This window comes from Panicum hallii, chromosome 2 (genome assembly GCF_002211085.1).
Source record: "Panicum hallii strain FIL2 chromosome 2, PHallii_v3.1, whole genome shotgun sequence".
Taxonomy (NCBI): domain Eukaryota; kingdom Viridiplantae; phylum Streptophyta; class Magnoliopsida; order Poales; family Poaceae; genus Panicum; species Panicum hallii.
The window spans coordinates 1,065,367-1,089,322 of NC_038043.1; the positions used below are offsets into that span (position 1 = coordinate 1,065,367).

Genomic DNA, 23,956 nt, shown 5'->3' on the forward strand with positions numbered 1-23,956 from the left:
CTCATCCTGGAATGTTGGAACTTGATCACCTGAACCATGAGCGGTACACAAATTAGAGCTTAGGATTCCTAAAGGTAATGTCGCCAATATATAATTTGAAATGGATGGCGAGTATATAAGTATATAGACAGCGAAAGGAAATGAATTTTTGATGTTCAAATGATTGGATCCAGTAGTTGTATTATTACATATGAATGATAACTACTTGTTCCGCTTGTGTACCAAGGGGATAAATGTCAGGATCACTTGCAACAGCTGGAAGACGAAGAAGCAGAATGCGATGCCGAACCCGGCGCGGACCAAGGGCTCGCTCCAGTGCTTCTGGCGGAAGGACCCCATGAAGTTGCGCCCCTGGTCACAGCAGAGCTTGTGCAGCTCGTGCCATGTTGACCTGAGGTAGTTCCTCTCAGGTATGTCGACGTCAAAGATCACACCCTTGCAGAGGTTGGCGAAGCCTTTCGCGACCTCCTCGTCGCTCCCCAGGAACTGCTCCAGGATCCCCCGGCGCTGCAGGAGCTCGACGTCCTCCACGGTGCACGCCACCTGCGACATGAAGACGCAGTACGCCGTGACGGGCCGCCGTTCCTCCTGCTGCTCCTCGAGCGCCATCAGGTTTCGCAGAATCGTCCAGGTCATGCCATCGACACGCAGGAGAGGGATCCACAGGGTGCCAGCGTCGTGGCGCACGTCGAGGAAGGTCCACCGCTCGCCCTCCTTGAAGTCATTCCGACGCTTGAACCGCACGTCGCCGTACTTGCAGTACTCCGTGGCCCGGCGCCACCGACCGGTACGATCACTACGAATTGGAAGCAGGGGAGTGTCCAGCGTCGACGCCGTGTTGTCATCACCAGTGCTGCTGCTGCGTTGCTGCGGCTCCGTCACCGGCGACTTGAAGTAGGTGTGCACCAGGTGCAGGAGGTGGGACGGCGGCTCTGGCAGACTCGGTACCTCCACCCATGGGCTGATGTACAACAGATCCACCAGCAGCTTCCGGACGTACGGCCCCAAGCACGATTGGAGGAGGGAGCGGTTGCCTCCTGTGACGCGCTCGTGGATCGCCTCCAGCACGACGAAAGGTATCTGGTTCTCAAGGAGGAAGACGGTGTCCCGCACCGACGCCGTCTCTTGAGCTCGTGTGACGTGCATCGCCGCCGCCGCATTAACATTGTTGCTCGGTGCAGGCGGCGCTTGAGGATTATTTGCCGCTGGCAGCGGCAGGTTGCACGTGGTACCGAGCAGGTAGCACCCATCACGCAGCAACAATGTGGACAACGCTTCCGTCGTCATTTCGCCCGCCGTGTCGTGGTCGTAGCACGCCCTCACTCGGGGCACCAGTGGCTCCACTACATGCGCCAGACCACCACCTTCTGCACCTTCCTCCTCCCGGAGTTTTCTTTCCATGAATTCAACACAGATGAGCTTGATGTGTTCAGCCTGTGGAGACGGAGGGGTGCGGTTGTAAGGGCCGATCGTCACGAAGTGCGGTGTGTAGCTGTTGTGGTCGCCGGCACGGAGTTGCGCACGGACCTTGGAGATTCTGCTGGACTGCGCGCCTGTCGAGTTGCTATTGGAGGTATCTGCAGACTCTGCATTTCGATACCAGAATTAATTAACAAGTCAACCACAGGCACTGATTTCATGAAGATTAAGAGAAAAACACACATGGTTCTTATGGAGGACGATCATTAGTATGCGAGATTGCTATGGCTAGATAGGAAAGCGCTAGCTATAAGCTAGATTTCAGCTAGAGTTTGGGTCCATATGACCTAACCACTATTTGTACACAGAAGATGCAGTTTAAGCAAATGATTTTAGATCACTTAAGATGATTTGGATTTTGAGTATTTCTTCAACTTAGACAAATCTGGTCCGGTGAATTTGGACCTGACGGCTTAAGACAACGAGAGCTTGTATTCACAATTTATCCAGACGTCAATATATACGAAACAACCCCCAAAAAAATTTCCAAAAGTCTGGTAGATTAACTATTTAAGATATATAATTTGGGATTAGAAAAAATGCACTCCATCCTAATGTAATATTGAACACCCACTTTTTGCACAATAAAATCGAAGAAAATACTGTGTGAAATCCTACAAAATCCACAAAAGGTAAATAAACTAGAAACCCCCAAAACAATTATCAATCGGAAATACTTGGAATGTTAAAAACCCCAAAAGAATGTTAAACAATTATTATAAAATTTCAGGTCATATATTATCTTACTACAACTAAAGAAGACAGGACACGCTAGAAATACTAAGAGTTCTTTAAAAAAGCAAGGTCATCGGTATACCAGTTTGTAGGACTAAGAAAGCTACAAGAAATTCAGATCGATCGTTTCCCTATAGTATGATCTAATCACAATTTGTATATAAATGCAGTATGAGGGAAGACAACATGCCGCATTATGGTTCATCTACCATCTTAGAGCGCATGACATTATATGACAATTAGGATTTTGCGAATGTATTCAGCTCGGTAAGATCTGAGGCGGTGAATGTTTATCTTGCAACTAGCACAACGAGGGATTGTACTCATAATATATTCAGACATAAAGAGTATATTAAACAACCCCAAAAAAGTTGGAAAAGTATGGTTGGTTAACTTTTTAAAAAACATAATTTGGAATTAGAAAAAAATTACATTCCATTCTAAGGTAATATTGACCCTCACTTTTTGTACAATAAAATCGAAGTAGACTATGTTAATTCCTCCAAATTCACAAAAAGGCAAATAAACAAAAAGACACATAACAATTACAAATCAGAAATACTTGGCATATTAAAGAATCCATACGGTTCGAATGATTTCCACCGCCATGTGTGTCTGTCCCATCCCCAACCACCACGGTGGAGCTCACATTTGAGTGTCTTGCATCTGCATGGAAGGATTAACTACTCAATATAATACGTGCCAAACGAAGTTTATCAGATGATAATTATAATAAAAAGTTATTATAAAATTTCAGGTCATATGTTATCTTAGACAAGACACACTAGAAATACATATTTCTTTAAAAGCAATGTCATCGGTGTACCATATTGATATGACTACGAAAGCTAAGAAATTCAACTAGATCATTTCCCTATCGTATGATCTACTCCCTCAGTTCTAAATCATAGGTCATTTTTACTTTCCTTGATACATAATTTTTTTCTATATATCTAGACATAACGTATATCTAGGTAAATAGTAAATGTTATGTAACTAGAAAGCCAAAATAACCTATAATTTAGAACAGAGGGAGCAATCATTATTTGTGTATAAATGCCGTATGAGGGAAGACAACATGCCGTGGTGTGGACCATCATACCAACTTGCACTGCACAATATTATATAACTTCAGATGATTTGAATTTTGAGAATGTGTTTAGCTTGGACAAATCTAAGGCAGTGAATGTTTATCTGGCAACTAGCACAATGAGGGCTTGTATTCATAATATACTAAACAACCCCCAAAATTTGGAAAAAGTATGACTGCTGGTTAATTGTTCAGAAAACATAATTTGAGCTTATAAAAAACACATTCCATCCTAAGGTAATATTGGACCTCCACTTGTTTGCACAATAAATCGAAGAAAACTATGTGCAATCCTATAAATTTCACAGAAGGTTAATAAATTAAAAAGTAAAAAACCACAAAACAATTATGAAACTGAAAATACTTGGCATGTTAAAGAATCCATACGGTTCAAATGATTTTCACCACCATGCATGCCTGTCCCATCGTCCCCTTCGTCCACGATGGAGCTCACATTTGAGTGTCTTGCATCTGCATGGAAGGATTAATTAATCAATATAGTATGTTCCAAACGAGGTCTATCAGATGGTAATTAGAATAAATCATTTTTAAAAAATTTCAGGTCATATCTTATCTTACTACAACTAAAGAAGACAAGACATGCTAGAAATACAGAGTTCTTGAAAAGCAGGTCATCGGTATACCGGATTTGTATGACTAAGAAAGCTATAAGAAATTCAGTTAGATCATTTCCCCTATAGGATGATATAATAACTATTTGTATATACATGTAGTATGAGGGAAGACAGCAAGCGGCGTTGTGGATCATCATACCAACTTGGAGCGTATGATATTATATCACTTGGAGCGGCAAAATTTTAACGGGCAACTAGCACCTAACTAGGCTTGTATTCATAGTATATGCAAACTTAAAAATATACCAAACAACCGCCAAGAAAATTGAAAAAGTTTAGTTATTTGTTAAATTTAAAATATATAATTTGATCTTAGAAACAAATGCGTTCCATCCTAACATAATATTGAACATCCTCTTTTTGCACAATAAAATTGAAAAAACTATGTGAAATCCTACAAAATTCACAAAATGGAAAATATAAATAAAAATCACAAAATAATTACAAATTGGAAATACTTGGCATGTTATCGGAATCCATATGGTTCAAATCATTTTCACTGTCATGTGTGCCTGTCCTACCCACCAACTCCACGATGGAGCTCCCATTCGAATGTTGAGCATCTGCATGGAAGAATTAGTTAATCAATATAATATATGCCAAACGTAGTCTGTTAGGTGATAATTCGAATAAATTCCTATTATAAAATTTCTTACTACTATGAAAGAAGATAAGACAAGCTAGAAATACTAATGCTAGCTATTGGAAAAGTCATGATCAATACTGGTACCTAACTCCCATCGATCTCGGTTTTAGAGCCAGTATAACCAAACCGAGACTGCAGGGTGAGTGTATTATTACCTGGTATTTACTCGGTACTAATGTTGCGAATCGGTACTAAAGATTTTTATATTAAAAAATTATTCAAATTTGCAGGAGCCCAATACACACGGAAATACGCGTGTGTGATGCATATGATTCGAACCTAGAACCTGTCAGCTCTCGTGTAGCTTCTTTGCTTGCCACTTCACCTGAACAGATCTTACTTGGATAGAAGATGCTTTCCTTTTAACCTCTCCCATGGAGATCCTTTAATACTTTAGTAACACCAAGCGGTATTAAATGTCTATACGTTCGGTATTAATGCCAGTTTAGTAGGAGCAACAACTGTTAGACCCGGTATTGATGCTTGGGTCTAACTTTGACCCGGTACTGAAAATGATAATTACTTCAAGAATTCTAGCATAAAATTCAGTTAGCACAATATAGTATGAATCAATTAAATCAATGCAATGAACTTCGTTGAACTATAAATCAGCACAAAAGAGAATTTTATATACTTGTGACACACTTGTCTTTGGACACTCATAGGAATCATCGATGGGGGAAATTACAACATACATACGTGCAGTATATAGGGTAAGAACTAAAAAAAAACATCATAGTTAAATCTGTTGTTGTTTTCATGCGAATCAAAAGGAAAATTTTGATATCGTAACCATGAATACAGTATAGAAGAATAAGCAGGGCATCTTAATCTTCTAATGGAACAGGCAACATCACAAAAAAAGAATGAACCCCCCACAGTTCTCAAGTTCTTACCTTGCGCAGCCATGGCACTCAGCAGCCCAGTCGGCAATCCCGAGCTAGCCTACCGTACTACTGTCATCCCGAGCTAGCCATGATCCGAAAGAGAAATGGTGAAGGCATGTGCGAGCACATGCGCAACAGGGACTAGAACGAATGTGGCAGGCACGGGCCGCCAATAATTTGTTCTGATTCGCTCGCCAGGCTGTGTTTGCGCGCACTTTTGTTCATCCGGTGCTCCCCCTACGTTGACGCCCCCTACGCGTTGGTCGTGCTCTGTAACCATAACCTACTATGTGTGGTCCAATTAGTTGTTTGGTGAAACAAGTACACCAACGGCAAAAAAAGAAAAGAAAAATCTGAAAGTGCGTTTCAAAAACTCCCCCGGAAAATCACACGAGTACATAAGGATGTTTTATATTTTGCAAGATATAAAAACACCAAACCTTGGATCGATTATGAATTAGGGAAAGTTAAACACACTAGCTACTATTTGCAACCGATGGAGCATGTCCCTCTCTTTTTTTCAGGGAAAGGAGTAATATGTACGTCGCTCGGTCTGTTTCTGTTCAAGTCTATGCATATAAGAATCTGTGTGCTTGAATGTTTGTTTTGTTTACAGAGAAGCTGAGTGTGTTTGCGTGTGTGCTTTGTTTAATTCTACGTGCGAGCTGTGGGTGCCAAAGCAAGGTCAGGTGCTTTACAGGGATGTTTGCTAGCTTTTCCTTCAGAATTGCACGTGGTTTGGGAAGTGCTCATCACATGATATATCCGGGGAAAAAAAGGTTCCAAGGCGTGGTCATCTCCTTTCTCTAAAGATGCACAACGAAGATTTTTCTATCAAAAAAAGATACGCATTTATGGATGCAACACATGGGATTGACAAAAAATGGAAATTATTGACTATCAAGGTTGCAAGTTTTGGGTAGGCTCTTGATTTGTCAAGAAAGATCCGGAAAAAACATATACTCCCTGTTTGTAGGGGTATGCATAGTAAATATGAACAGACCCTGTTTATAGGCGAATAGAAACTTTTATTAGTTCATAAATTGGTTTTTCTACTTACCAGATGGACAAGAAATTAAACTACAAAAATCTGGTTTTGTGTCGATCATTTGATTCGAGTGGATCGAGAGAAAAAGATGGACTGTGTTTCAGAAAGCATCCACACATTGGAAATTTCCCTGGGCGATACTTCCCTTTATTAGGACCCAAGCACCATAATTTTATGATTATTAGTGTAGTATTCATAGTTGACGACTTGGCTTCGCGGTCGAGTTAACATGTTCAAAGCGTAAGCACACAAATACACACCAAAAATCTTGACTAGATTGATTTTGTTTATATATCCACAATTGCTTACTTGGTCCATGATTAAGAGGTACGTGATAGGCTAAAATGTTCGCCCATAAATCGTATGTGCTCCTTCATTTTTTAATATAAATATCACTGTTATTTCATCAGCTAATATATCCTTCTTAATTACATAGGGTGTAAGAGCTGATCAATTGATAAATTTTGTTATGTTTCTATGTGAATCAAGTCGGGGGGGGGGGGGGGGGGGGGTAAGTTTGATCTTCTAAATCTAGAACACGCATAACTGAGGCGACATAGAATCCAGTATAGCAGTTCGAAACTGCACAGCTTTCAAAAATTAACGAAGAGCACATGCACATCTTTCAAAAGATAACAGACGCTACATTTCTCAAGGAAGTCCTACGGAAATTGCACTAATTCCAACAACTAAGAAACTAAAATTGCACTAAACATATATACTTACCTCGCGACATGGCATCACTTGGCTGTCCAGACTCCAACGCTAGCTTGGTCGCTACCTGGTCCTTCAGTTTTGTACTGGTTTTATTCCTGAGCTCTCGCTAACCCCCTGTATTTATAGTACATAGCTAAGCTCTCTTCTTACCCCTCTCTCTCTCTCTCTCTCACACACACACACACACACAGTGTGTGTACGTATGTGTCTGTCTTTTCCGCCGAAAGGAGGATTATTGAAGGCATGTGCGAGCACGACGGATCCGAGTAAACAAAACAGCAAAGTGCGAGACAAGAGAGGTAGCTAGCGTGTATTCGAAGACGCCGGCCGGAACAAGAGACGACAGAATACAGCATCCTTTCAGTTTGAGGGGTCTCGCTCCCTAACGACGTTGCTAGTCACAAACCACAACCAAACAGTATAGGGCCCAATATAGAGAGGACCGCCGGCCCAACCGAGAACAGTGACAGAGCGCGAATGGGCTGTGTTTGGTTCCTTGCATTCTCATTAGCCTCCATTAGGCCCAATGCAAGCTAGACAAAGAAGCCAGCATATATAAACATATGCGATCTTCTGGTGTTTGGTTGCCTGAGTTGGCCAATTTTGCATTCAGCGCTAATAAAGTTCCTCCGAGCATCAATTCGTCGTTGCAAGCAACCATGGCGGTGATGAGAAAAGAGACATGTGGTTGGCAATCCAGGGACCTGCTGCAGTGCTGGCTGCATCATTTTGTTTAGGAAAAAATCCAGTTTATATCCTTGAACTATCATAAAAGTTCGATTTTCAACGTTCAACTGTATAACCGGGTAGTGAAGGCCATCCAACTGTCGAAACAAGATAAATTTGGCCCTTTCTTTTGGTGGTTTCAAATGTGGTTTTTCATTTTCATGAAAATTAAAAATATTCAAGTTTAAAATAAAAAAATCATAAGTAATTTATTTTAAATAAAAAATAAGAAATGGTGTCAATATTTTTCTAAACATTTTACCTATCTATTGGCACTCTACTTGTCAATTATTCGGATCTAATTTTTTCATGTTCCTAATATTCTTTTGCTTGTAGTTATGCCTATTATTTTTGAATAAATAAGATTCAATAGATAGGTTACATTTTTAGAAAAGTTTGGTACTAGTTTAATATTTTTCTGATTTAAAGTAAACTAGTTTTGATTTTTTTGATGTACTTAGAATTTTTTAAAAAAATATAAAACCACCTTTGAAACCATCTAAAGGGCCAAACTTGTCAGGTGTCAATAGTTGGATGACCTTTATTATCCGGTTTTGTAGTTAAAGGTTGAAAATCGGATTTTTGTGATAGCTCGACATTTTATTGTTGAAATGAACGTTCTTCGTGTTGTTGATGCATATGTGGAACAGTTGTTCTAGCACGTGCATATGTCTCCTGTTGTTCATTCACAACTTCTAACTTTCAAAAGATATAATAGATAGGGAGAGGTATTTATGATGACCCGAGTGTATCCAGATATTGTCACTATGTGAGAGGGATGAATGTGAGAGGGATTAATTGCACCCCTCAAATAGTGGCAAAAAATTAAAAATCCCTATGCCTAGAAAAACATTATTAATTGGGAGCACCAAATTTCTGTTGCAGGTCCCCATCAGGCACCCTAATGAATAAAATTGCATTATATATAGCTCATAACAATTATCTCAATATGGAACAAAAATACGCTTGACTAGGTTTAATTGGGAAATGTAGATCTCACCTATTGGTGACGTGTTATTTTTTATGCTCAAGCAATGCACGGGTGTTTAACTAGTAAGCTGATAAAGAGACAAAAATGAATTTTAGATCTAGGATAAAAAAGAAAGAGAAACAAAGCTTGAACAGATCAAACCAGAAAGCAGCTAATAAGCTCAGTCGACAACTGACGAGTATTTTGTTGAAAACATTATAAATAAACAGATCAGGGCTAGCAGCCCATACAACTGATGATTAAGCTAGGGTCTCTAGAACATATTATTCTCAAAAGGAGGAAATAAAGGTTACACGAAAGTTGGACACTACTATATGAATTCAATGGATCGGCCAGATAACCTCCAGGATCCAAATATTGTACCTGCCCGTTATTGTTGATTTTGCCTACTTGCTTCTCCTGATGTTTCCATGCATTTGTTCTGTTTGCTAACCTTTGTCGGTTTCAACAGAGGAGAGAGAGGTCTATGATACTTGGGACAAGTATCTTGGGATGGAGCATACTGACACTGCATCCTAAATGGTCTATACAGTGAATCAGGTATGAAGTTTTCTTGTGAAATGATGCTCTCAAATTCTCTACTGTCGATTTCTTCACCATGGTTCTGTCATCATTGCTTAGGCAAATATGTCATGCTTTATGGTTTTGTAGCTGAATTTTATAAGATTTCTTGGAATCAATGTTTTCAGTGAATGGGTTAAGGATCTTTCAAGTAGGCTAAATAATGTAGAGAATTCACTTTCAGATCAAGAGAGACATATTTGCAGATTTTTCTAATTTTTTTATTCTCATGTGAAGGTAACAATGCACAGATAATTTCAGGGACATATAAATGGTTCCATTAATTCTTTTTCTATTCAGGGATATGCTGAACTCAACTGTTCTCCATTGCTTCCGTTTTGTTTATAGGGAACAATGGCGTGCATATTGATGTGGATGGATATACTAGAGGCCTCCTAGCTGTCTAGTTACAAATACTAATTTTATAAATGAATAATGCGAGAGTTATGAATCCAGGTTTCTAATACTCTGATAAAGAAACAATGTTGATCAATTACTGAATTTTTCCAATCTTTTGATCTCTAAAACATCAGGGTTCAGGGATATATTGGTATTAATATTATTTGTGTATCCTTATTGCATTATTATTGAGAGGTCATAACCTTTGAAGTTTGAGTAACATATAATGTGCGTGCTCTTTTACGTGTTCACATTTGGAGGGAACACAAGAGTCTGGAGAAATCATCAGCACCTGGCAAAACTATTTCTCTTATCATTAGAACGTGGAAAAATCCTAAGCAATTGAAGTATGGCAAATTTTCGTTGCATATGTGTACAAGTGTCCTAAAAGCTCATTGTGTATGCACTTGAAATGAAAGCACAATAGTCTTGGGTTATTGTATCTCTATTCAATTTGTTTTGACCTTACGGTATTTGTTTTGTTAGTTATCTGATTGGCACAATGATTGACTTGTATGGTTATATGCTTTTACCAGCTACATTAAGTGTTTTTAACATACGAATGACAAGTATGATCGATCCTAGGTCTTTATTATTTTTAAAACACGTGCGCGACGCACGTGCGCTTTATTAGTCTTATACAGTTTTGAGCTAAAAATATATAAAAATCAAATTGGATTGTGAAGAGACCACTGGGATCATGATCCGTTATCACCCCTACTGGGATCTGGAGTGCTGCGTGGCTGCATCATTTTGCTCAACAAAGAAATCATGATCAAGATGCATCTGCAGTACCTTAGTTCTGCAATATATATGGCCTACTCTCTCTTAGTTGATTATATAAATGTGTGGCGTCCTATATGCATGCATTAAGAGATATCGTAGTATAGCAGGCAGCCAGGCACATCTTGTGTGTATCCAGTTCACTACCACTCCATATCAGCTTTCGAAAGCCCTACTCTTTTCAGATATCAAAATGGATTCTAATCTTTTCGTTTTTCAGATTGGGCCAAGCTGTTAGCTCTGTTACTGCACTTGATTCTAGGATATCGAATAGAGTAATTAATAAACTGGGTTTAATTTTGCAGTTTTTATTTGTCTATTGCACCTGCATTGTAAATCCCCTGTTGATATTGTATTGTTGAAATGAATGTCCTTCGTGTTGTTGATGCATATGTGGAACAGTTGTTCTAGCTTGTTGTTAATTTTCACAACTTCTAACTTTCAAAAGATATAATAGACAGGGAGAGGTATTTATGATGACTCGAGTGGATTTGGATTATTGTGGCACAAAGTAGGTCTAAGTTTGTACTTAGCATACAAGTTGGCTAAATTAATGCCTAAAAACATTATTAATTGGGGTGCCAAATTTCTGTAGCAGGTCCCCATTAGGCACCCTAATGAATAAAATTGCATTATAGCTCATAACAATGATCTTGATATGGAACAAAAATACGCTTGACTAGGTTTAATTGGGAATGTAGATCTCACATATTGGTGACTTGTAGTTTTTTGTGCTCAAGCAATGCACGGGTATTTAACTAGTAAGCTAATAAAGAGACAAAGTTGAATTTTAAATCTAGAAGAAAAAAGGAAAAGAAACAAAGCTTGAAGAAATCAAATCAGAAAGCAGATAGTAGTAGTAATAATAAGCTCAGTCGACAACTGATGAGTATTTTGTTGAAAGATCACATAAATAAACACATCAGGGCTAGCAGCCCGTGCATGCATACAACTGATGATTAAGCTAGTGTCTCTAGATAACATATTATTCTCAAAAGGGGGAAATAAAGGTTACACGAAAGTTGGCCACTACTACATGAATTCAAAATGCATATGCATGAAAGTTTAGAAAGCTGTCTTAGGATGCAAGATAGGGAAAACACAGGAATTTCTAGATATCAGATTGGAACCCTTCAAAATTCCTATGGTTTTCCTTTGCTCCTAATTAAGTGGGCCAGGCCTAATATTACTTAAAGCGACACTGCTAATTAAGGTTTCGGTTGTTGTCCACCGCGGCTATAGCTAACAACTGCATAGAACGTTTGCGTCAGTTGACAGGCGACGACGATGAGAGCCACAAGTAATGCAATGGCACTCCAAATGTTCTTGAGCTGGCAGAACCATCCCATGAACCTGTGGACGCGGCTGTCGCAGCGCTCCTCCATCTCGTGCCACAAGGGCTTGAGGTAGTTCCTGTCGATGTTGTCGACGTCCATGACCACTCCCCTGCAGAGGCCCGCGAAGCCCTGCGCGACCTGCTCGTCGCTGGCGAGGAAGTGCTCCACGGTCCCTGAGCGCACCAGGAGCTTCACGTCCTCCGGCGTGCCCGCCACCTGCGACATGAAGAGGCAGTAGGCCGTGACCGGCCGCCGGGGAATCTGCTCCTCCAGCGCCATCAGGTTGCGCAGGATGGTCCAGGTGTTGCCGTCGACCCGCAGGCGAGGGATCCACAGCGTGCCTCCTTGAAGGCGCACGTCAAGGATGGTCCACACGTCGTCTTCCTTGAAGACCCGGCGCTTGAAACGCACGTTGCCATGCGTGCGATACTCCACTGCGCGGTGCCACCGACCCGTGCGCTGCCATGCCCTTGTATTCTCTTTCATGGAAGCCTGAGGTAGACTACTGTTTGTTGGCTGGATGTAGGCGTGCACTAGGTGCAGCAGGTGGGATGTCTGAGGCGGAGCCGGGCGCTGCTGCTTCTTGCTGATGTAGAGCTGTACCTGCAGCTGCTTCCGGACAAAAAGTGCTATGCGTTCGAGGGCGGAGCTGGTGGTTTCACCTGTGACGCGCTCATGGATCCTCTGCAGCACGAAGAGAGGTATCTGGTTCTCCACGAGGAAGACGGTGTCGCGCACCACCGTGCTGTCGCCGCCGCCGGTTGATGATGAGTCCACGTCTTTACCACTACTTGACGAGCAGCGGTGTGCTAACTTGTCGGCATTCTTGTTGTTGTTAGCTGCTGCTGCTGCTGCTGCCATGATGTCCAGGTAGTTCACCATGCAAGCCAGGAGGTAGCACCCATCACGCAGCAGCATCGTCGACAACTGCTCCGGCGTCATGTGGCTCACCGCGTCGGGGTCGTAGCACGCCCTCACCAGGGGCTCCAGTTTCTCCGCCAGACCCATGAGACCACCTTCCGTTCGCTGCTCGGAGAGGCTGTGGAGGAAACCTACGCAGCACAGCTTCTGCTTCTCAATCCGTGGGAACGAGGAACTGATGGCGTGGTAAGGGCCGATCGCCACGTCGTGTGGGGTGAAGCTGCTCTCGTCGCCGGCACGGTGTCGCTCAGGGACCTTAGAGATGGGGACAGTTCCGCTCCACAGGTCCCTCTGTGCCATTATTTCAGCTTCTTCGACCACGGCTTGTTTCCCTGCCTCCAAGTCGCAGTAGTCAACATTTGGGGCTCCTCGTGCATCTGCATGCATATGCAGGAAGTAATTAATAATATAATCAGCGCAAAACGTGCGGGATGAGCCATTTCTGGGACTGCATTTAGTCGGTATCAGAAGCCATTTCTCATTTAGGGCCAGTTTGGTAGCGAGGGGTTTTACCGGCTTCAGCTTCATCTATTTTGCTCAAATCAAGATATTGTAGCGTTAAGCCGTTTTGTAAGCTGGGGTAAAAATGAACTAGAAGCTAGGTGAAGCTAATTTCTTTTAGCTTTACCTGCTCACCGGTGAAGCCGTTTTGAGAAAGCCCTCCCAAACGGCCCCTTAGATTGATTCCAACAAACTGCTAGATCTTTCACAACTTGATTGTTCATGCTGATAATTTTATTATGTTAATGGATTTATGTTGAAGTGAGTTTGGAACTGTAAGTGACTGATTAGTGCTATGCTATCGTTTCAGGTGGTATTGTTGCCAGAATTGTTATTCTTATCTACGAGAATGTTGATTGTCGATGTTGCTTTGGGGACTGAAGTAGAGCGGTAGTTTATTGGCAGAGGAAAGTGTGGGTGTTGGCTTCATATATGAGGCAGAGCACATCATAGTAGAGCTATTTCTTGTTTGTGATTTCCTCTGCCCCTCTTATATGTAGATATCTTCTGCTGTTTCTGCTAAGTGCTTTACACAATGCTTTTCTTGTGGATGTGTGTTTTATTTCGTCCAGTTGCTTTTGTGTTATTTTCGTTCCTGGTGTTGTTTTTTTTTTTGCCTAGTGGAGAGGCCTAGTTGTTTTTGTTTTTGCAGGTAGCAGTAGGGGCTCTTTTGTGGCTGGGCTAGTTGATTTGTATCGCTTATTATTTTTATTTTCCTCGTCTAATGAGACCAGTGGTAAATTATTGCTACCCTTTCGAAAAAAGTGCTTTACACAAGCACTCAAGAAGGTATTGATTTGGTAACTAGGTGAGTGTTGGCACATTAAGAATCATCCATTGTACCTACAACAACACTCAATGTTTAAGTGAGGTGAGCCAATGCTTTGTTCATTGCTAGGTAAAACTCCGAACAATAAACCTAGCTAAGTAGTGGAAGAAACTAGTGCAAATAAAACTGTGTGAGCTCGATTTCCATGGCAAAAATGTTAGCAATGGAGACATACCATAGGATCAAGTATATAATGCTAAAAGGGCGTTCGCAAACGTGCATGCAGGATATAAATGAGATAAGTGACAACGACATTGAAAGAAATTCCATGGCGAGTTGGAGATTGCCATTTTCACCTAATTCATATTTAGAAGGCATCGATGCATCGACTACTTCGATGGTGACAGTTTTGGTCCAGGAATCCTCACCCCTGGTCTCAATTCCTTCGCCCCACGTTTTTTTCGCTGGTTCCAGTTCAAAGTCTCCCGTATCTGCACGTATACCAAAATTAACCAGTGCATAGCAATGAAAACTAAACGTACATCAATCATATTGTCCTTCTTGTTCTTTGGTTATACATGGATTGGTTGATGCTGTGATCGAGCATCATGATCTTAATCGGATGGATACCGAAAGATAAAAAAAGGAAGAAAATGGTAAACCTTCTGAATCTAGGAACAATAATAGAGCTGTTCTGTCAACTTCATACAAACCCCTCACCATCTTAAAATTAAGAAAATAAGTACTAGAACTCAAGACAGTATCTGAACAAGAGCTCAAACATGCAAATTAATACCCGACGCACTTACCGTTCGGCATTTCAGCTGGCACTCCGAAACTTTGCTGTCTCCCGTCCTTCTCATCTGGTCTTCAGATGTTTGTGGCAAGGCTCTCATTTATAACGAGCTCCAATGCAAGACGCGACAAACGTACAGCAAGCTATTATTGTTTGCTCTCTTGTGCAGTGAGCTTAATTACTATTGTAATTGCCAAGGAGTCCACGCATGCCGTACAAATTACAAAACAGTGGTCAATCCTTATCTATCTCCGGTGAAATATTAAGAGTTATATCTTCACGTAGTCTCTTGTGCATGCTTTTCATGGTTGTTGGTTTCTGATCGATGCGCGTGCTTCGGATCGTCCGTGACTCTTGTCCTGCATTTGTAGTGTCAGTCCATCTATCCCTAGTTGCTAGCGCCCCTGAATAGACGCACGTACTTGGCTGAGGTACTGAAATAGCACATCACCATTGTGAAGTCATGGAGCAGCTGAGGCACCAAGATTGGACCGTGCCACACTTCACAGGGGCCGGGTTGATCAAACACCATTGTGTATCACATTTATGATAGATCGCGTTATCGGTCTCGTGAAGCAAAGGAGAGTGCACTAATAATAATCTAAGTAATGTAATATCAAAACTGTTATGTAAAAAGTTTGTGTCGATGAGAGGATTTCACTCTGTCTGTGTTCACGTGCAAATCGGTGAAGCTACAGGGGCAGAAGAGATGCACTTCTGGTTGGAAATACTAGTCGGTACTGAAGCAATGCAAATAATGGGGAGTAGAGTCCACTTTCACTTTCATTTCTTTTAATTGGGAGTGATGCTCGTGGTTATCACTTTATTTGAGTGAAGGGTTCTGTTCTCTGGTAGCTCAATCGGATCGGATGAGCTTCGTCCTCTAATCGATTGGACATGACGTGCTCCCTCTTCTTTGTCCTTGGCATGTGTGATCATGGTTCCAAATCTTACTAAGACGACACAACAGTCATCATCTACCTAATGCTAAACTAAATTAAAGAGGAAGATGCGATCAAGCAGGACACGCTGCTTAAGCTATTCCCACCATTACGCTGTTAGTGCATTGGATCCCAAGGGTTAGCAGCGGAGATTTCGATCGAGACACATGGGCCGGTCACATGATGAGAGAACCAAACAAAACTTCGCGAATCAACAGATGCTCGGCCCGTCTTACAGCACATGCTCTGCCATTTTATTTTATACACACGGGTAACTGTGCCAGCACACACCCGTTGGGCAACACTTGCTGCTGAAGCAGGTAGCGATGCACTAGAAAACCTGCGGCGTACGTGGCTTTGCTGGGCCAACTTGCAAGAGCGGAGATTGATGCTGGTGAAAGTAGGCTATGTCCCTCCTTGATTTAAGTTCCAATGGAGGATTTCATATCGATGTTTCTAAGGTAACCACATCGACATAATGGAAAATGAAATAGTATTTGAAACTAGCACTCCAATGCATAATTTCACATCTATTGTTTAATTAATAGACTTCACATGACATGTAATTTCATGACTCATCAAGAGTTGGTATCCATATCAGATTAGTTTTATCCTGGTTCTCTCTCATCTTAAATCTCCTACCACGTCATAAAATTAACCTATGTGTATAATGTGCATAAAACTCTTATAAAACTAGCACCGGTAGAGATGGCAGCGAAGATTTGAGTCAAACCTGCTAAAAAGCTCATGCTGTCACGGGTTCATTTTTAAGCCCAACTCCGTGCCTCCTCGGGTCTCAGGTCACTCATGTCTGTTAACAGCAACCACACACTGGACTACGGGCAGCGAGCTTAGTCTCAGGGCCCAGCAGCAGGAGGCGGCGGCCGCCGTGGTGGTGGGCGCGGGCGTTGTCGGCCTCGTGGTGGCGCTTGCTGGTGATGGGTAGGCACGAGGTGGTTGTGGTCGAGGCGGCCCCCAGCTCGGGTCGCCCATGGGCTTGGCCGAGGGGGCATAGCAGAGCTGTGGAGGTGAGCGCGAGGTGAGGGAGTGGATTTGACTTCTTTCTATTAATAGATCCACGGGTTGAGAAATTGGCCTATATTGGTGCTTTAATAGAGTAATAAAAAAATGTAGGATTTCAGATTTTCGATACCATTGCCATCCCTATTCTAATAATCTTAATAGAGTATAACCTTAATGTAAGAAAATCAAGGACTAATGTGTTTATTACCCATCATATCACTATTCTTTCCTAGTAGCAAAGTTTCAAGTTGACTTCTATATATATATATATATATATACTAATTTGTTGGGATTATTATTTGTGCTGCATGTTTTAAAAACATCTTTAATATGCACTGTAGGTCTTTATCCTATTCCCATATTCTCATCTGTTGCTTTGCTTCGAGAGGTTCAGGATTCAAACCAGAGATGCATCAACATTTTTGCTTGCTTATAATCTCGAGGCCCACCATTACGCGTGACCATCATGTAGACCGTTGGACCTACAACTCTAACACATGGACTAGTGGAACCCAAAATTTCATGTGGTGGCCACTTAGACATGCTGGACCCATAGCCATTACACATGGATAAATGGGCCCCAAAATTACGCATGGCCGCCACGTCAACATGTTGGATCCACAGCCTTTACCTATGGTCCTGCGGATTCCACCACTCTAGTGTCGCCGTGTCGGCATGTTGGATCCACGCCTCTTACACGTGGATCGTTGGACCCATCATTACACGTGGCAGCCACGTAGACATGCTGGTCCTTTGTCATGATGCGTGGACCGGTGGGTCCTAACTTTGATGTGTTCATAAAGAATAGAAGATATGGATATGCTTTTATGATTATGTAATATTTTAGAAAATTTTGGTGGAATTTTTGGATGATGAAATGACTTGAAATAATATTTGATGTGCTCATAAGATTTTTGGGTGTGTTGAATGGTTGGCGTGTGAGGCCGAGTCAGCAGTGTCAGCGGGTGCCATGGACCACTTTTATGAACAGGATTCGATTTGTATCTCTGGTCCATCGGACCAAGATTTGAAAGTGGTGAGGAAGGGTCAGTGTTGAGGTGGCCTGATATGTGTGGCTGACCAGTGGTCCCACGCACTGACGTGGCGTACCACGTCGGCAGTAGCACAATGGACTTTTTGGTCGTGGGAAAAGGCCGCATTATTTATCGACAGCGGGTGATTCCGGCCGGCATATCCTCTCGACGATACCTCGGCTATGTGCTAGGGTTCGGGGAGGCAGACTGCAGGAATCGGCTAGGGGATTCTCATCGGTGGCCATTGGTGGAGCGGCAGCAAGGTTGGTGGCCGGTGGCAGCAGAAAAGGGAAGAGGGCAAGAAGGAACTCATTCGAAGTTAGTTTTGGAGGGGGCTTGGCATTGGTATGGTGGTGGCGAACTCGTCTACACGAAGATCAGTGGCGGTGGGCTGCCGACCGCCGGCGGCACTGACGAATTTGGGCGGCGGTTCTGGGTGCAACGAGGATGGCTCGGGGCTGAAAGAGGTAGAGTAGTAGTGGCCAGATGTTTGCTTACTGAACCACATCTGAACCACACCGTCCTGGCACCCTCCAGGACTTGAGCTGAGGGCTGAGGCTGAGCAAGGGGGCTTGAGCGCCGCCACGTCGGGGCGAGCGAGCTCTGCGCTACCCCGAGTCCCCGACGTGCGTGGGGCATCGCCGCGTGCGCGCTCGAGTGCGTACCGAGCAGTAGCAGAAATAACAAGCGGGGAGGAGTACGTGGGATACGGGCGTCGAGCATGACGGGCGAGGGTCGGAGGGGAAGCTGCACCGGTGACCAGGCCGTTACGAGGGTAAAACCCAGCGGCGGCGGCGCGGTTCCTGACTCCTGATGAGCGGAGCAATGCAAGCAGGGAGACAGGGATAGGAGGAGCAAGGACTGGATGCGATGTGGGTCGTGGGAGATCATGAGTCGAACGTGCTGCTCATCATCATTTGCGCTCTGATCGAGATGTCTATGTCAGGTACAAGAAAATTGCAAAACCATTCAAAAGCGAGATCATAGGAATCAAAGGTAAACATTCTCACACATATGTTTTGCTCCAAACAAAACATCAGATATAAGGTCTGAGGTACAAAATAAAGACTAGGGAGACATGCATGCATGTCGCCCAGCGCCCTGCATTTGAAGAATGCACGCGGCTGCTGGTTTATTCAAATTCAAATTCGAAGGTAAACAAAAGGATTCAGAAGCCAAGTCTAGTAATAATGACGAAACAGCCAAAGACTCCCACGATGAATGTCTCCCGGAAAGCCAAGAGTGATGAAAGTGAAACGAGGTTGCTCCAGTTGCGCCATTAATTTGGGTTCACGTTGGGTACTTAGATGCTGACATGCAGGTTAATTGTTGGAGCAGTTGTGTTACTGAAAATGAACCCCCAGACTTCTTCATCAGCCACGGGAACTGGAGGATTGGCACCTCCGCCATTATGAAAGTCAGCACGTATTTCCATTCTGTGCTGATCGTCAACATTAGCCAATCCAAGTCTGTCATAGATTCTGCCCCTAACTTCGTGGAAGGTGATTCCCTGGGGCGCAACAATAGAGGCCCTCGAAGTACCTTCCCCATTCAAATATATAATAAGAAGTTTTTCCCCAGCCGCAGCTGTGAACATGAAACATGTTGTTTATGAAAACCACTGATTCAATCAAGTGTTTCAAGCTTAAACAAAAGCAATGGATAAACCATTGTTCTCCAGCTAGGTTCTTTTGCTAATAATGAAGATGTGCGTAGTAATGCATGCGCTGCATTAATTGGATCAATCTATTGGCTAATACTACTTGATAATACTGACAAATTAAATTAAAGCTACATTACTGATCTCAACATATATACATGCCTTTATTGAATGTAACCACGACAGACTATCACACATTTTCAGTAATGATCTTTTGAATAATGCAATCTTAGGTGCATTATTGAATTTTCGTATCAGTAAGCTCGGCAGAAGTACACAGGGCTATATATCATGACCAGTTTGTAATTTAGTGCGTACTATATATACTGTAGGTGTTACTTTTTAATTAAATAGGACTAAAAGATATGAGTTTCCATACTGTATCCTCACAGGAGACTATATATAGAGAGAGAAATAAATAAGTACAGTTCACTTTGAAATTAAATTTCTCCAGGCTGAGATCCGATATAGAGAAATAGATAAGTATTGTTAACTAAGTTAAAGAAATTTGACTGCACATTTTCGAGGAAATATTGGGCAATAATAGAGGTGGTATATGATAAGATATTTTATTTTATTTTATTTATTGCTGAGTAAGTTAGTTCTAGATATTTCATTATTTGTTCAACGATGTTGCTCAATATACTTGGTGAAAGCCTGAAAATCAAAATGTCATCATGCATGTGCGCACAAGCATTAGGTGGATGGCGAGGCTCCAGAGCCCATGGTAAGCCGGACAGCAAAAACAAGATCTGCCACCCACTGAACAAAAGAACAGATGGGATGGTAACACGAAACTTATAGCGAAGCATTTTTAGTGGGGCGGCAGATCTGCCACTCTAGCTAGTAAATCTTCTGCTGTTAATTGATATAAGAGGTCGTACAAGATTAAGGCGTAAGTCTACATGGAAATTATTTCTGTTTTATAGCTACATGCATCCTCAAACGTATTAGATTAGTTTCTGGTGACACGTACCTTGATTTCCTCCGTGAACAATGGGATTTGCTGCAAAATATGCTAGGAGTTGCCGTAGTTGCGTCTGCATTTCGATTGGAATCATACCTGGATCATTGTCCAAAACATAACAAAACAAATCAAAGAACTATTGCATTTTATTAACCACGCCAATGAATAACTAACCAAGGAACATAACAAAGGATCTGGGGCTTACCAGCCATTGTCCAAAGTGAAGAAGTCTAGCTTGCATCCGGATAACTACCCCCTCGATGATTTATATATAGCACAAGCCCAACGAGTAAACAAAAAGGACTGGAAGTGGCTTAAAAACAAAACATAAGGTTCCATTGACTTAAATTCCCGAGTAACCTTCTTGAGCCTGGCCCAGCAAGTTAGGTTCCTTGTGGTGTGACACATATCCATCGAGATCCTCTTAGAAACTTCTAGCTTTATTTCAAGATTTAACAACACTGTTCTTTTAGTGGTCGGCAACGTGAACATCGGCAACGACTTTAATGATCCTCAAGATCTGTCAAGTGTAGTCCCTTCAAGATGCTTAAACAGGTATAGTGTGCATGGCTACATTCACAAGGGGCGAGCTAGCATGCCTAGATTCAAAAGTGGTGAGTGTACTTGCATGTATGTACTAGTCTAGTATGCCTACAAAGACGGGTGTATGTTTTGGAAAAAAAAAATCGGGAACCCTATGATGACTATCACTACAAAGACTCCAAGAGCACCATCGATGCTGGACAAGCAACTGATAAGTGGGTCTGATAGAAAAATATACAGATTGTGTATATATATGTGCTAGGGCAAGATATCTGCCATGGTTTCCATTTGATGAATATTTGAAAATATTTGGCTCATCCACCAACCTAAGGCAAAAAATTTCAAACCCAATTGAGGATGAAGTTTGTAATTCAGCGCTAATGTATTCCATCTTTTTATTCCAAATCCAATTTTGGTTGACTGAATAAACATAAACCCCATATCTTGGTGAAATGAATTCAAAAAGGAAAAGAAAATGTAATTAACAAAATGGACCTAAAATTTGGGTTTATTTAGTATTCTGAAGAATCAAAGACTAACTCTGAATTAATTTTGGAAACGTTGCTAGTATATTTATTTGGTGCTTTTTATTAGAAAAGGAACACAATCCCTATGTATTATATTTTTTAGGTTCGCTATGTTAAACTGATAAAATGTGCAAAAATGCACTAAGAATAACATAATTTTGATGGTTCGGCAAACATATTAAATTAAAATTAGTTAAGATGTCAAAGTTATGTTTGGAGATCATGTCATTGTGAAAGTTTTCTCTTTTGTTTTTGTGAACGGGAGGGAACACTAAATTGGTGGAGATTTTCACTTGAGATCCTTATTAGCTAACGCCCACGTCTACCAGTATTGTTAATTCTTACGAAGATAATCCCTCCGTATCACTTTACCTTTGTCCAGAATCCTACGTTTGAACTTTGATCAAGTCTTTAGGATACATATATTAACATCTACAATATTAAATAATCGCACAATCAAGACATATTGAAGGGATGCATTTTATTAAAATGATTTGATGTTTTATAATTTGGTGCATTTTCTATAAATATGATGGAGGTTAGAGAGGTTCGACTTAGGACAAACCTAAAGCGAACCATAATTTTGAGTGGATAGAGTGCCATGTTTATCTTATGTTCTAGAGATTGACGTAATCTAATAAGTTTTACTTTTCTCAAAATGGGAAGTTTTATTAATTTCAAGATCGTTACATTGAGATGATATAGAAATCTTAAAATGCTCTTAGCCTCTATATATATAACCATGATACACACAACTTTACAAAATTATAAAAGAAGAAGATATCAACACACTAATGATGCACAATCTCGCAAAAAAAGATTGGCACCATATGCGTGGGTAAAAAAAGAAATTCTTGGCCACCAGCGATAAGCATCGAAAGGCCCCTGCAACCAAATCTTTTGATGTTGGTGTCTTGAGGATAGCCCACTTACAAAACCAGTATATAACTAGGTAGGTAACATGCAAATAACATGCAAAGAAGGAAATAACATTTTTGTCAAAATCAAGTAATTTCTACGTAACCACAAGGACCAATAACTTCAGTAGCTGCCGGCCCTAGTAATGCCAACAGTTTCAGATCCATACTATAAGACCTTAATGCCAAGACCCAAATATATTTACCACACTACGAGGTTGTGCACATTCCGAAGTCTTGCTGGGTCTCCTTTTATTTTATTTTCTTTTCGAGGTCGTGTCAATAGCAAAGTATTAAAAATGAAATTTCAACTACAGCCCGCAAATACGCTTTACTGCATGTGCATGTTACGGAGCAATTAATTGCACTGCATTTCAGAAATACAGTCAGATACGATGTACATCGAAATTGCCTACGGAAGTTTGACTTCAAATATAAAAATCTATCCGGTTTGTTTGAAACCCCGTCCTCATAAAATTGTATTGCTACCTGCTGCAGAGCAGAGACGATATGTAGCATATGAATTGGTTATTGCTCCTTCCCTTTCTCCTGCTTCCCTACATATTTGTGGCGAGTAAGGATCTTGTTTGTTTTTATCAAATGCGTTGTGACAAAATTAATCATTGTTTTAAATGCTGTTATTATTCCTCATACGGAAGTTTGTTTTTATTAGTTGGATCACGGGAATGATGGCATGTCTGCGTATCGATCTTTTTGTTAGAGGCGTTGTCTTTTGGAGGGTGTTTTTCATCAATGGTGGCGGAAGAACTTGCTAATAGAAGCATGATATTTGGTGTCATGTAATTTTTCCTATTTGGTTGAAATATTTATAGCAGGCAGTTGGTATCCAAGCAATGCAAAAGCCGGGAATATATGGTCTTAGATGTAATTGTCTATGATCGGTAAATCTTTCTTTACCAAATATATGTGTATATATGTGTGGGTGCTTGCGCGGCTAGAGCAAGATGTGTGTCAAAATGTCCATTTGATGAATATTTCAAAAAAAAATTAGCTCAAGTACCATTCTGAGAAGAAAAATTTTAGCTAAGTTGGCTTATTTATGTTTTTGCATATTTAGGCTTGATAGGTCGAAACTGAACAGATCTGTAGAAATTCATTCATAATAAAGTAGTTTTGTTGGCTTATCTAAACATATTTTAGTTAAGTTGTTAAAGTTACCTTTGGAGACCGCGCCAAATTAGTTGACATTTTTATTTGAGACCTTAGCTGCCACCCAAGTCGATCAATACCACTGATACTTGTGTAGATCCAACAAATACGGTATTTATACTTTCCTTTTGGAGGTAAACGGTTCAAGTGGGC

At 41.4% G+C, this 23,956-nt stretch overlaps 3 protein-coding genes across 8 annotated transcripts; all 3 read right to left on the reverse strand.

Moving 5' to 3' along the window:
* Positions 1-146: 146 nt before the first annotated feature.
* LOC112882529 lies at positions 147-7,383 on the reverse strand. Of its 3 annotated transcripts, none has more exons than XM_025947608.1 (5): positions 7,247-7,383; positions 4,465-4,502; positions 3,692-3,775; positions 2,800-2,880; positions 147-1,586 (listed from the first exon to the last, which is right to left on the reverse strand). In XM_025947608.1, exons 3-5 carry the CDS (start codon positions 3,717-3,719, stop codon positions 202-204), a joined length of 1,494 nt encoding a protein of 497 aa, XP_025803393.1. In that variant the 5' UTR covers positions 3,720-3,775; positions 4,465-4,502; positions 7,247-7,383; the 3' UTR covers positions 147-201. The 3 variants fall into 3 exon arrangements, with proteins under 3 accessions (XP_025803393.1, XP_025803391.1, XP_025803392.1); XM_025947606.1 differs by having other exon boundaries at positions 4,398-4,502; XM_025947607.1 differs by having other exon boundaries at positions 4,385-4,502.
* Positions 7,384-11,563: 4,180 nt separating this feature from the next.
* On the reverse strand, positions 11,564-15,083 carry LOC112879758 (putative UPF0481 protein At3g02645). 3 transcript variants are annotated; one of them, XM_025944137.1, is made up of 3 exons: positions 15,035-15,083; positions 14,582-14,716; positions 11,564-13,332 (listed from the first exon to the last, which is right to left on the reverse strand). In XM_025944137.1, the coding sequence occupies exons 1-3, from the start codon at positions 15,042-15,044 to the stop codon at positions 11,906-11,908; spliced, it is 1,572 nt and encodes a 523-aa protein (XP_025799922.1). In that variant the 5' UTR covers positions 15,045-15,083; the 3' UTR covers positions 11,564-11,905. The 3 variants fall into 3 exon arrangements, with proteins under 3 accessions (XP_025799922.1, XP_025799923.1, XP_025799925.1); XM_025944138.1 differs by having other exon boundaries at positions 14,654-14,716; positions 15,035-15,082; XM_025944140.1 differs by lacking the exon at positions 14,582-14,716 and having other exon boundaries at positions 15,035-15,082.
* Positions 15,084-19,076: 3,993 nt separating this feature from the next.
* LOC112882866 lies at positions 19,077-20,876 on the reverse strand. Of its 2 annotated transcripts, none has more exons than XM_025948033.1 (3): positions 20,852-20,876; positions 20,656-20,742; positions 19,077-19,606 (listed from the first exon to the last, which is right to left on the reverse strand). In XM_025948033.1, exons 1-3 carry the CDS (start codon positions 20,856-20,858, stop codon positions 19,323-19,325), a joined length of 378 nt encoding a protein of 125 aa, XP_025803818.1. In that variant the 5' UTR covers positions 20,859-20,876; the 3' UTR covers positions 19,077-19,322. The 2 variants fall into 2 exon arrangements, with proteins under 2 accessions (XP_025803818.1, XP_025803820.1); XM_025948035.1 differs by having other exon boundaries at positions 19,077-19,561; positions 20,852-20,872.
* Between the last annotated feature and the right edge of the window lie 3,080 nt (positions 20,877-23,956).

Excerpts from the sequence above, each read along its gene's own strand:
- LOC112882866 (XM_025948033.1), bottom strand. Across the intron at positions 19,607-20,655 it reads TGTTCACGGAGGAAATCAAG|CTGCGGCTGGGGAAAAACTT; the intron begins GTACGTGTCACC and ends TCATGTTCACAG.
- LOC112882529 (XM_025947606.1), bottom strand. Across the intron at positions 3,776-4,397 it reads GGATTCCGATAACATGCCAA|ATGCAAGACACTCAAATGTG; the intron begins GTATTTCCAATT and ends CCTTCCATGCAG. Across the intron at positions 2,881-3,691 it reads TGGTGAAAATCATTTGAACC|ATGCAAGACACTCAAATGTG; the intron begins GTATGGATTCTT and ends CCTTCCATGCAG.
- LOC112879758 (XM_025944137.1), bottom strand. Across the intron at positions 13,333-14,581 it reads GCCTTCTAAATATGAATTAG|ATGCACGAGGAGCCCCAAAT; the intron begins GTGAAAATGGCA and ends ATATGCATGCAG.